At 58.5% G+C, this 11,985-nt stretch overlaps 2 protein-coding genes across 2 annotated transcripts in view; both read right to left on the bottom strand.

Annotated features, from left to right (window-relative positions):
* Positions 1-59, bottom strand: part of LOC104830780 (cysteine string protein-like) — a 1,799-nt gene extending 1,740 nt beyond the window's left edge. Inside the window, exon 1 of the mRNA XM_010565922.1 lies at positions 19-59. Within this exon, the coding sequence (XP_010564224.1) occupies positions 19-59 (41 nt within the window). The remainder of the gene's footprint in view (positions 1-18) is intronic.
* Positions 60-433: 374 nt separating this feature from the next.
* The window catches only part of LOC104830779 (uridine-cytidine kinase-like 1), a gene marked incomplete at its 5' end in the record, with an annotated part of 11,770 nt that continues 218 nt past the window's right edge, over positions 434-11,985 (bottom strand). The window contains 13 exons of the mRNA XM_010565921.1: positions 434-1,374; positions 1,542-1,698; positions 1,786-1,893; positions 1,971-2,093; positions 2,316-2,378; positions 2,490-2,583; positions 8,705-8,803; positions 9,580-9,596; positions 10,109-10,170; positions 10,280-10,469; positions 10,787-10,858; positions 11,417-11,587; positions 11,667-11,773. Coding sequence (XP_010564223.1) covers positions 1,301-1,374; positions 1,542-1,698; positions 1,786-1,893; positions 1,971-2,093; positions 2,316-2,378; positions 2,490-2,583; positions 8,705-8,803; positions 9,580-9,596; positions 10,109-10,170; positions 10,280-10,469; positions 10,787-10,858; positions 11,417-11,587; positions 11,667-11,773 — 1,337 coding nt within the window. The remainder of the gene's footprint in view (positions 1,375-1,541; positions 1,699-1,785; positions 1,894-1,970; positions 2,094-2,315; positions 2,379-2,489; positions 2,584-8,704; positions 8,804-9,579; positions 9,597-10,108; positions 10,171-10,279; positions 10,470-10,786; positions 10,859-11,416; positions 11,588-11,666; positions 11,774-11,985) is intronic.

Raw genomic sequence — 11,985 nt, 5'->3', positions numbered from 1 at the left:
CCCAACCACCCCACACACAGTGACACCCAGATCACCACCACCCCCAGTGACAGCCCCATCGCACACCCCAGCACCCCCGGCATGCAGTGACACCCCTACTACCCCACCACCACCACCAGTGACACCCCTATCACACAGCCCTGCACCTGGTGACATCCCCATCAGACCCCCGGCTCACCGTGACACCCCCACGGTGGGGCAGCACCCCCTGCCCGTCCCCGCGTGCCCAGCCCCAGCACAAGGTGTCAGGCAGGAGGCGGCAGCCCGGGGGGTCGCGCTGCTCCTTTATTGGGGTACAAAACAAAGGCAGCCGGGGCAGCGGGGAGGGGGCAGCGCCCCAGGGCTGGGGGCACAGCAGGGCCTCTTCAGCCAGCAAAGGTGTGTGGGGGATACGGGCCAGGCCCCCAACCCCCGGGCCCTGCTCTGGCACCGTTCCTGCTTGAGGCGAGGCCACTGCTGCCCTCTCAAAGAAGAACCTGAGCAACATGGGCGGTGGTGGCTGGGGCTGGTCAGACCACCACCCCACCAGCCCCCCCTCACCGCCCCTAGGACGCCAGGCTCCAGGATGGTCCCAGGGGCTGGGACACCACCGGGAGAACGTTTGAATATCAAACCCTCCCACCGGCGCGGGGACCGAAGGCAGCCCCTGCCCTCCTGGCGCCACCAGCCAGCCCAGAGCCTGCATGGGGCTGGCCGGGGACAGGGAGGCAATGGAGTGTCGGATCAGTGGGGACAAGGTGGTTCCTTGAGGACATCCCCAATCCCTGATGTTTTTCAAGTAGCTGGCCTGCCCCGCAGGAGAGCCAAGGTAGGCAGCTGCTCAAAAATAAATACAAATAAATACAGATTCCAGCAAGGGAGCTTGCCCGGCACCCAGCCAGGGCCCAGAGGAAGCCTTAAGGGGACCAGACCCCATCACCCTCCTCCCCAGGGAAGAGGGTGACCAGCCCATCTGGCACAGGCCGCAGGGAGACCACCTCTCCCTCCCGCAGGCAGGGCCGGCCTGGGGTGCAGAGGCAGGTCTCCAGAGGTGAGGAGCACCCCCCCACTCCCCACGGGCCGAGGAGGTGCCATCCCTCCCTTCCTTCTCGGAGGGGAGGATCAGGCCCGCAAGGGGCTGCTCCTGTGGGGCAGAGGGAGAGGCTGGCAGCGAGGGGCTCATCCTGCGGGGCAGGAGAGCCGGGGGCTGGCAGCGCCATGCTGCGGGGAAGTGGGCACAGACTGGCAGCTCAGAGCCCCTCCTGGGGGCAGGGGGCCGGCCCTGTAGCCAGCCTGGCTGGTGGCCTTGTGGCCAGCCAGCTCAGCAGTCCATTCCGTCGCTCTCACACCAGGCAGAGGGGCCGTCAGTGCCGAAGTATCTGTCCCCAAAGTTACCTGAAGGATGAGGGGACAGAGTGAGGCGATGGCAGCACTGGCCCCGTCACAATTCCAACCACACCCCAGGCTCCCTCAGCATGGCCGCGGGGCACCCCACCAGGCTGCCGGGGCGAGGGGCTGGGGGCCCAGCCCACGAGGCACAGCACACCCTTGTCTGCCCTCACCGATGCCCGGGATGATGTGGAACTCCTCATTGATCCTCTTGTCCACGGCAGTGGTGATGATGCGGACACGGGGAAAGGCATAGGCCACGGAGTGCACCCCCATCTCCGCCATCAGCAGTGAGAGCAGGAAGATCCTGTCCTCCTGCACGTCGTGATCCTGCAGGATGCAGAGCCGTGAGAGCCCAGCTGGTGCCAGGAGGGCCACACACCCCCACCTCACACCCTGCCACCCCTGGTCCCTCACCAGCAGGACGCGCACTGCCATCATGGCCGCGGCTCCCGTGGACACAGTGCTGTCCATGAGGATGACGTAGTCCTCACTGATCTCCTTGGGAAGGCGCAGGTAGTGGAGCTGAGGAGGGAAGGAGAGGTGGTCACCCATCTCGCAGTGCCGGCGGGGTCCGCGCTGGGGCAGCAGGCGAAGCTCACCTCGGGCTCCCCTGTGTCGTGGTTGGTCTGGATCAGGATCTTGCCCAGGCGGATGTCCTTGCACACAGCAGTAAGAGCCTGCTCCATGGTCTCCCCTGCTCGCAGGATGGACACGCCTGTGATCTGGGCAAGGGACGAGAACACATTTGCTGCCATTGTACAGGGAAAGCAGCCGCTCCCATGGGCTCCTGAGGCTCCGGCACTGCGGGAGGGGGGAACAAGCCCTGCCAAGCAGCTCATCAGCACAGGGACAGACCCCAGGAGCCACCAGGTTTTCCCAGTCCACGCTGACCAGAGATGTGGCAGCCACGTGCTTGTGGGGAGAAAGGGGCCAGGACATCTCACCCTCTGCCTGTGGAACCGCTTTCCTTCGTACATTGTCCCCTGGGGAGTCTCCACAGTGACCGACTGCAGAAAGGGGAGGAGAAGGGACTGTGGACGAAGCTGGGTCCCCGCACGGCCTGGGGGCTCAGGAGGGGGAGACGTGGCTGTGGCCGCACCCGAGGAGCAGTCGCTCACCTTCAGTGGCAGGAAGGAGAGGGCATGTTCAATCAACAGCCTCATCAGGCGCTTGGAGTAGAAGATGAATTCGTCCCTGGTCGTGTCCTTGTTCCTGTTAAGGGAGGACACCAGTGTGAGATCAGAGCAGAGTCCCTGCTCCACCCCGCAGACGCAAACGGGGCTCCAGAGGAAGGCTGGCACGAACAGAGAGCAGTCCAAACCTCGACGCTCTCAGGGAGGAGGCACAGTTAGTGATCATTGATGTTTCAGGGCTTGCTGAAGACCTAGGGTGTTGTCTAGAAGGGACCACATGGTCAAGAAATATGTTCAGTTCCCCTGGAAGGGGGACATAAAGCCTGCAGCAGATCATGCAGATCAGATAAAGTGAAAGGATGCCATGCAACACTGCTCAGTCCTCTTCGGGACACTGGGGACAGTTCAGACCTGACTCTGCATAGTGGGCTAGCTAGACTAGCAAAGTGAATAAAACCAAATGGCAAAAAGGAGGGATAAGCGAGCATAACATCAGCAGCCTGGTGTAGATGTACATCCTGAATACAGATGAGGCAGGTGCCTGAGAAGCAAGTGTGGAGGTGCAGCACTACTCGCTCCAAGCATGACCTCTAATTGCTGCTGAATCTCTGCTGGAGGATTTGCAGGGCTGGAGATTTAGGACGTAACTGCTGACTACGTGGAAAGAGCCAGGAGAAAAATGGGGGGTGGGAGCAGCAGAACATCAGGCAGCACCATCGGTTCTTGGGGCAACAGAAACTCAGGAGCAAGCAGCAAGTGTTTTGCTTGGGCCCTGTCAGGGGAGCACAAGGCGGAATGTGAGCATGCCCAGGACAGACCACGGCACAGCAGGACAGCCAGCTCCAGGAGCATCTCAACATGGAAGAGACCAGACCACACCACAGCCAAAAGCAGCTGGGTTACCTGACACCGGCAATGGGAAAACGTCTGACATATTCTCAACTCCTCTCCATTTATGTACCAAGTTAGAGATAAACTAATGCCGGGAATCAGACAGACTTTGAAATACCTGGCATTATCTCACCACAACACTGAAGTGCTGAGGGCAGTAAGAAATAAAATAAATAAAAACCAGAATAAAACCACAATGGGATTGTAATTCACAGGAGACCTCCCCTTTTCCCTCAGGAGGAGTAAAGCCAACTGTACATGCACACACGCTAATCCCAGTGCCAGGGGTAGAGGGGGAAAGAGGCTGGCTTTTCTTATTGGGAGCGTTTTGACCATCAGCACACATATATATTGTAGTCCAACTCATTCATCACACAAAAGAAACGGCTGCACAAAACCTTGTGTTTCCTGCAACACAGGGTTCTCAAAGCACAGTAACACAAGCGTGTACAGTACTTCATTAATGACAGGCAGGACTGTCCCAGTCCCACATTACTCAGAGGGTATTTTCAGGTGAGCAGAACAGCTCCTCCACCAGCACTGTCAGTGTAAAGTTCCTGAAGGCAAAGTACCTACAGCAAGGGGTCACTCAGCAGGAAAAGGAGGAGAATCTGAGATTTGCTTGTCTTTTAAAACGTGACCATGAAGAATCCACCAATGTCCATCTATACCTCTCACAGTCTCCGGCTGCTTTGGCAAAAGAGTAAGTAGCAGGTTGTAACTTAAGTGCCATTTTACTGGAGAAACATCAAGAACAAGCTTCTGGCTCCCTGGCTGAACAGTAACCAAGAGGCAGACTGACACCGAAGGACTATGGTTAATAAGACGCAGCTGAAATTGTGCCTAAAGCAGTGCAGCCTGCGTATACCCCTAGTATTTTCTGGAGAACGTAAGGAACAAAGGAACCCTACAGACATTTGCCAGTTTCCAGATGGAAGAGGTGGAACTGGCAACAGTCCAGAAGAGGCAGAAGGATACTGAGTATTTTTATGCTGTATTTTAAGACATCATCTGCCACTTCTCACATCTCACCACGATGACAGACAGCCCAGCCAACAGTGCTCAGGAGAAGGATAAACAGTCGCTACTATTCCGAGACATTTTTGCAGCCAGACCTGGGTAGCTCGCACCCGAGAGCTCCGCAGTGACCAGAAAACCCAACTAATATGGACATTTCCAACAAGCCTGGGGACAGCAGGGTGCTCCCAGAGAAGTCAGAAAATCAGTTCTGGTCTAGAAGACAACAGGCACCTGCCTACAGCTCTTCAGCGTGGGCTGTCAGCACGCATGCTCCCCCACGGGTGGGCTTCACCCACACGCTCACCCACGGCAGCTTTGGAAGCCCCCAGTACCACCTGAGCTCCAGGCGCACAAGCCCAGCACCAGCCCTGCCTCCACGGGTGGTCTCTCCCAGCCAGCCACCCCTGACAAGCCCCACACTGGCCCTGCCGGCCCCAGAGCCGCTCTGCCACAGACAGGGGCAGTTGGCCGCCCCGGCCAGCCCCTGACCTTGGTGGGACAGGTCCATCAGTGCTGCTGCAGAGGCAGGTTCCTCTGCAGCCTCCAAAAGGCGCCCCAGGGACAGAGGAGTATCCTCAGTCCCTGCGCTGTGAAGGCCCCAGTGTGCCTCTCTTTTCATGCAGGGGCAAAGACAACCAAGAAACTTCTCCTTACTCAGGGGACAAGCAACTGCCAATGACACAAGAGGGAAGGGGTGCTGCGAGGGAGGGCAGCCCTGACATCCCCCAGCAGCAGCAGAGGACCCTCCCCACAGCGACCAGAGAGTGGGATCACTCCAGCAGTGCCTCCATGCCGAGAGCACTCCCAAAGGGGACACCACCGTCCACACGCCAGGCCCGCTCACCCCACTGCATCACACCACAGGCTCGGACCCTCCTGACATTGCCCAGACGAAGCCTGAGAGCATGCACTGCTCCAGGCGCTGCCCACCCCCTCAGCACAGGCGGGAGCCGAGCCATGGGCAGCATGCACACCCCCGCAAGCCAGGAACCCACAGCTGGGCACAGCAGCACTGCAGCCAGCAGCTCCTGAGGACCTCAATCTTCCCTGGTACTCTCAGCAGGAGACAGCCGGAAGGCACTGGGTGGCCTGACAGGGACCAGCAAGCATCTGGCTGGGAGCCTGAACACGGTGTCGGCTTAGCTCACGAACATAAGTGTCCAAGGCTGAAAGGCAGCCATCACATTTCAGGCCCCCAGGAAACTTGAGCATGGACAGGTTTCATGTCTGAACCACCCTCTCTGGCGTTGGCAACTTCCCGGCATGCAGGGAGCACCTCGTTCTGCCCCTCACTGAAGCACCAACAGCCACATGCTTCTCAAGGGCAGCTCTACCGCAGGACAACGTGTCCTGCCAGAGTACAAAGTCCAAAGGCTCAGGCCAGAGCAAATTTGCTAAGAGAGGCAGGTGACCCACGCCACCCACAGGCTGCGCCGCAGGGTATGTCCCGGAGCCTTTCCATAAGCGTGGATGGGCAAAGATGGAAGCAGTGGAAAGGAAATGCTGTTCTCCTGTGGCAGGGAGAGTCTGAGATGCTTCAGGGCTGTTGGGGGGCAGAAAAGACTGTTCAGGTGCTGCAGAGTCCTGACAGGTGGCACCAAACCCTGGCTATCTGGACCTAATAGCAAAGCATCTTCTACGTTGGAAGATATGACTCATACCCCTATTACACTGTCCATCCTCAGCCTGATCATGAATGAAATCATTCAGCTATTCTAGTGTAGGACTATTTTTCAGTTTCTGCCTCTCCACAATAACAGAAAATCACTCTGGAAACCACTTCTCCCTGAGATGCCAAGCCTGAATTTGCCATGACTATACTCAGTGAGATGCTCATCTGCTGCCACAACATAATCTTCCAGGAGGGCCCTCATAGACAGAAGGCTGAAGCACAGAAGAGCCTCCAGTGTTGAACAACAAACAGGGAAACGACGTTGGCCGGCAGCAGCCTGGCAAGCTGAGATCAACAGGCTGCCTCCAAGGGAGCTGCACTGGGAAAAGCAGGATGGAAAAAGGGAGGCTGGAGGGAAATCCTGGTTCACAGCTCTCTGGTGCATCCACAGACCTCAGGTTTGGTGTGCCAAGGCACTCTGAAAGGCAGTACTGGTGGGAACACCAGCACTCCACGAGGGCTGCCACTACAGAAAGGGGCTGATGGCACTGTGGCAGCCAGAATGAAGACGAGAGATCAAATATGCCAAGACACAGTAACTTCACGCATGGAGGTGTGGGAAGCTTGGCAGAAGGCATGCATTCAATCCCCAGCCAGTCTGGACCTCCCCAGGGAGCCCAAGAGAATGTCAGCAAGCAGGGAGAAGTGCCTCTGGAGCAGACGGAAGCCCAGAGGGTCACGCGTGAGGACGATTAACAGTTCCACACCATGCTGAAGTCACGCAGAAGCAAATGAGCGCTGCCAAGTATCACCTACAAGCACCAGAAATACAAGCTGCCTTGCTGTCACCAAATACGGGAACTTTTTACCAGAAGAGTTCCTCAGCTTAGAGATCTTAGTAACAGCACTGCCTCAGCTTTCCTTGCTTTCTTGGGCTGCAGCAGGATTTGAGGGGGTGGCTGACAGGCCAAGTCAACGCCCCGCATAAATGTGGTATTTTTCATTTACCATCTGGAAGAGGCAAAGTCCGCCTTCCTGCAGCCCTGCCGCTCACACCGGCTGGCTCCAGAAGCACAGCACCACTACAGTAACTCGAGATCAGCAGCCCTGCTGGACTCCAACCACAGCCTGCATGGGTTTGATCCCCTCCCTCCCTCGGGTAGCTGAACAAACTCCTAAGTCTAAGCAGATTAAGGTTATTAGACGCTTGTGGCATAAAGGTGGAGGCACAACAGGCCACTCCCAGCAAGGCAAAAGGACACAGACTTCAAGGAGGAAGACAGGAACAGCTGCTACAGATGAGAGAGGATTCAGTGCCTGCCTGCAGTGCTGTCCCTTCCAGACAAGGGCTGGTCAAACCTGGCCCTTGGCACTGCTAATGGATCAGCCCAGGCTCATGTTCGTCTGAGAGCAGCACAGACCAGCGTTATGCTGTTGGCTCTCCTGAGGGAACAGGAGGAGCCATAGGTAAAAAGTCCATGCCAGAGCCTGCAAACAGGAAGGCTGGAGACTGGGCAGGCTGCCACACAAAGGCTTGCATTCTTCTTTCTCTACATAACCCTGGGATAAGGGAAAACTGCTCCTTTACAAGCAACAACATTCAGCCTCTGGAGGTGCTGTTCCTCCAGGATCTTGCTTTGACCTTCATCTACCATTGAGCACACAGACGGCAGATGAGCTAGAGAAATCAGCTCAGGCCATGAAGAAGCCGCTGCCAGAGCACTGGAGCACGAAGATGCTGGAGGGATAAGGCGATACCTGCTCTAAAGTTCCCTTAGCTGGACCTGAACTCAGAACTACTAGAAGTCCACAGCCTAAGGCTGACATGTGTGGGCTTCAGACGCTGGCACAGGACTCTGCCTGGTGCACATGCAGTGCTACATCTGGTGAGGCACATCGCCTGGCTTTTTACTGCTGTGAACTACCTTTGGAGCCTGTGCTTCGACAGGGAGGAGTCACGGGAGGAGCCTGGAGAAGGAACACCTTGCTTCCTACAAGGAGATGCACAGCCTGCATGTGGTCGTGAGGTTACGTTCTCCAAACAAACACATGGGTGCTGGTGGCCAGCCAGAGCATGAGCAGGCGCAGGAGAAGAGCCCTGCTGAGGTCGGCTTCCCCATCCTCTTTTACAACCCAGTGACAGAAATGCACACAGAGGCTGCAAGCTCCTGCAACTGCAGTAACAAGGAATGTCTTAGTGGTCCCACAGGATTCGGCTCTTGACCGTACACTAACGCTACAGTCACCTGGAAAAAAGAAGCATCAGTGGGGAATGAAAAGGCCAAGTGAGCAGCAGTCATGGAAGCAGCAGCCTGGGTCTCTTCTGTAAGCTGTCTCTAAAACCAAGTGCCTCAGGAGAGAGGCAGCAAGGGCACCTACCCCATGCCACCAGCTACTACGCCTGCGCTCCAGCTAGGAAAGAGCTAACCAGTCTCATCTCATCATAAGAGCCTGCCCATGGCTCAAAGGTTGCCCCAGAGCAGATCTGCCAAGGTCTTGTCACCAAAAAAGCATCTGTAGGCCAGAGCCAGCTCTGTTCAGCAGTTCTGCTCGAAGAAAACACCTACGTCTGAAGCCCTAAAAGCAGAGGAGGGAAAACTCACACCAGGTTTTGTAGTGTGATCCTACAGAACAGCCCTTCTGTGAGAAGGAAATCCTGAAGGAGGCAGGGACCTACCTTATGATGGTGTGCATGCCTCGCACCTGCGGTGTGTTCTCCAGGACACTCAGCGTCTTCGGCAGGGGTTGCCCTTGGTGGGCAGAAGCCAGAGCTGCCCTGTAACAAGGAAGCAGTGATCAGAGCTGCACAGCACACAAGAGCCGCCGCACTGGACTCCCTCAGAGTAGGACATGGCCACCAGCTGAAGGAAGGCTCCTCCTGGAGCACCCGCCACACAGGCTGGACACCAGAAAGTGCTTGGCCTGTCCTGATCCCCAGGAAAGCCCCACGTCTGGTACCAGGTATGAGATCGCAAAGCAGTTCCACCCTGTAAAACTGGGGCAAACCTCCCCAGACCACAAATCCAGCTGTCAGCAGCCTCCACACACATGAGCTTCTGCCAGCACTGGGGGAGCAGGAGCAGAAGCATTGCATGGGCAAGACCTTGCTACGTACCCTTGGACAGGGCTGCCTGGGTTGCACTGAGGTACAAAGACTGTCCCATTGAGGCTGACAACATGAAGTCCCAGAGAACAGGGACTGTCGAGGACACTTTTCCCATAGAAGGGAGCATCCTGGGGCAATCCCACACTCAGGGCAGGAACCATGCTCCAGAAAGGGACAGGAGCAGCACAGGGAGCCAGTCACACGAGCCAAGCATAGCTGCTGTGGGACAGGTCATACAGGAGCCCGCAGTGAGACAAGCCCCAAGAAGCTGCTTGCAGGACAGCCACCTCAACAGTTGAGGAAGAGCAGCTACGCTCAGGCATCTCAGCAAAGCTTTGGCCAGCAGGGACAGAGAACAGGCAGGACTGCGAGAAGAGTGGGTGCTGGCAGCCCTCACCCCCAGCTCAGGAACCGGCCCCTCTGCAGCTGGCAGGGTCCCCACGTACCTGACAGTGATCTCGCGCTGGGTGGTAGAGCAGAGTCATCCAGCATGGCAAAAGGGGAAAGAAAGGACATCCAGTCACTGCACCGGCCAGCCACAGCCACCCGAGGGCAGCCCCAGTCCAGCTCCCACCCCTTCTCCTGGGGCTGAACCAAGAACAAGAAAAACTGCACTGGGCACAGCTCGGAGGTAAGGGCGGGCTGCTGGGGTGCAGCCAGGGTCCAGCGAAGTGGGGACAGCTGAGATCACGAAGAGCTGACTGGGACTGAGGGGGACGGCAGGCGATTGAGGCCAGGCCAGACTGTAAATGCCAGGCACCCCTGCTGGGGCAGGCTCTGTGCCCAGCCCCCATGTCACAGCTCAGTCTGCCCCAAGAGCTACACTAAGACCTTTTGTAAAGAGAGAGGCAACACTGAGAGCCTCTGGGTGCTCCAGGAGCAGAGGGCTATGAGCAGCCTCAACCTCCTCTCTGCATGCAGAGTGCTCCATCCTCCTCGCCCACACTAGCAGCAATCAATCAGCCCACACCTCACCTTCTCCAGCTGGCTGTGCACGTGCTGCACAATGAGGTCCAGGGCCACAAAGTTTTCCCCACCTGATGGGAGAGCAGAGAAGCTGAGTCAGACACACGCTGACCCAAGCCCATCCCAGGACACCCACTCCCAATGCTCAGGTTGAATCTGGCAAACACAGCGCAGTCTCACCTCTGGGCACCACGATGTCAGCGACCTGCACGGTGGGCTCAATGTACTGCTCGAAGGCTGGCTTCACAAACTTGTTGTATTGCTTGATGACACCCACGATGTCACGTCCACGTTCCATGATGTCACGTTGCAGCCGCCGCACGAGCCGGATGTCAGAGTCCGTGTCCACAAACACTTTCATGTCCAGGAGCTGGAAAACTGGGAGGGGTGAGCACCCCCTATGTAGTCCCCCGTCAGACCTGCCTCGTTCCCCTCGCACACAGCCCAGCCAGCTCTGACCCCCGCAACAATAGCACCCAGCGCTGCCTCCCCTGAAGCCTCTGACACAGAGGTGCCTGAGAACAAGCGGTGGAGGACCTCTCCCCCTCCGCAGCCCCCAGCCATCACCCGGCCCCAGTGGCACCAAGGGCTGGGCCAGGACAGCACCCATCCCACCCACAGCACACCACCGCACATCTCCCACACCACGCACTGAGATGGGCCACCAGCCACATCAGGCAGCGATACCTTCAGCAACTCCTTGTTCGCAAAAGCCAGTATCCCTTCAAACACGATGACATTGGCGCCATACACCGTTTTCTGTGGGCAGATAAGAGCCATACTCGTCCTGCCGCCTTGCGCACATTGCAGCAACACCAACACTTGGCACAGACAGCACCTCAACACCTGACCCATGCCGGGCTCTTGCCAGCAGGATTCCCATCCTGCATTCACCCAACCTTCAAGGGCCCTTTTTCTCACCCCTGCACTTGATAACCCAGCCCTGCACTGACCCAGAACCCAAACCCTTGCTCCAAAACCCCAAACCTCTGCCCAACACCTTCCCCCCGAGCCCCCATCCCCCCTGCACTCCTCCACGCTCTGCAGTGCAGCCCCTCCTTGAACTCTGCGCTGGCCCCTGTTTCCACGTCCACCTCCGTGTCTCCATGCTCCCTCCCTGCCTCTACACCCCCAATCTCCCCAGAATGACCCTCCCGCACCTGATGGCCTCCAGATGCTCCCTCCCTTTGCCTTCCCACAGCCTCCGTGCTCCCTACCCCTGCTCCACAGGCGTCCCCCCCTTCCCGGAGACTCTCCCCACGGCGCCCAGCCTGCCTCCCCGCCAAGGCCCCAGCCTGGCTTCCCTGCGGCACCCACCCACTCGCGGCGGCGGCTGTGTGTGGTGAAGTCGTAGACCGGCACTTTCACGCTCTTGCCCTTCTTGAGCTTGCGGAGGACGCTGACGAGCAGCTCGAAGTCGAAGGCGTCAGGGTGGTCGAAGTTGTAGTCACTGCGGGCTGCCAGCGCCTGCTGCCCCTCATCCAGCACCTGCGGGCACCGCGGCCACTCAGCGCCGCGCCGGCCCCACGGGCACCGTCACCACCGCACCGGCCCCGCCGGCCCTCACCTTGTAGAAGGAGTCCATGGAGAGCAGCACAACCCAGGGCACATCCAGCGCCTCTATGATCCGCGTTGCCACCGTCGTCTTGCCCGAGGCGCTGCCGCCGCACAGGCCTGCGGGTGGGGGCACGGCCCCGGCTCCATCATTCCCCGGCCCCGCTTCCAGCCCCGGCCGCGGTCCCATCGCTGCCCCGGCCGCGGCTCAGGGCCCGGCCCCGTCGTTTCCCCGGTCCCAGCTCCAGCCCCAGCCCCGGCCCCGGCTCCATCCCTTCCCCGGCCCCGGCCCCCGCCGCGGCCGCCACCCCACCGATGCCGAACGGCCAGGC

The sequence above is a fragment of the Haliaeetus leucocephalus genome, unplaced genomic scaffold (assembly GCF_000737465.1).
Source record: "Haliaeetus leucocephalus isolate CR32 unplaced genomic scaffold, Haliaeetus_leucocephalus-4.0 Scaffold197, whole genome shotgun sequence".
NCBI lineage: Eukaryota > Metazoa > Chordata > Aves > Accipitriformes > Accipitridae > Haliaeetus > Haliaeetus leucocephalus.
This window is presented reverse-complemented; position numbering and strand designations above follow the sequence as displayed.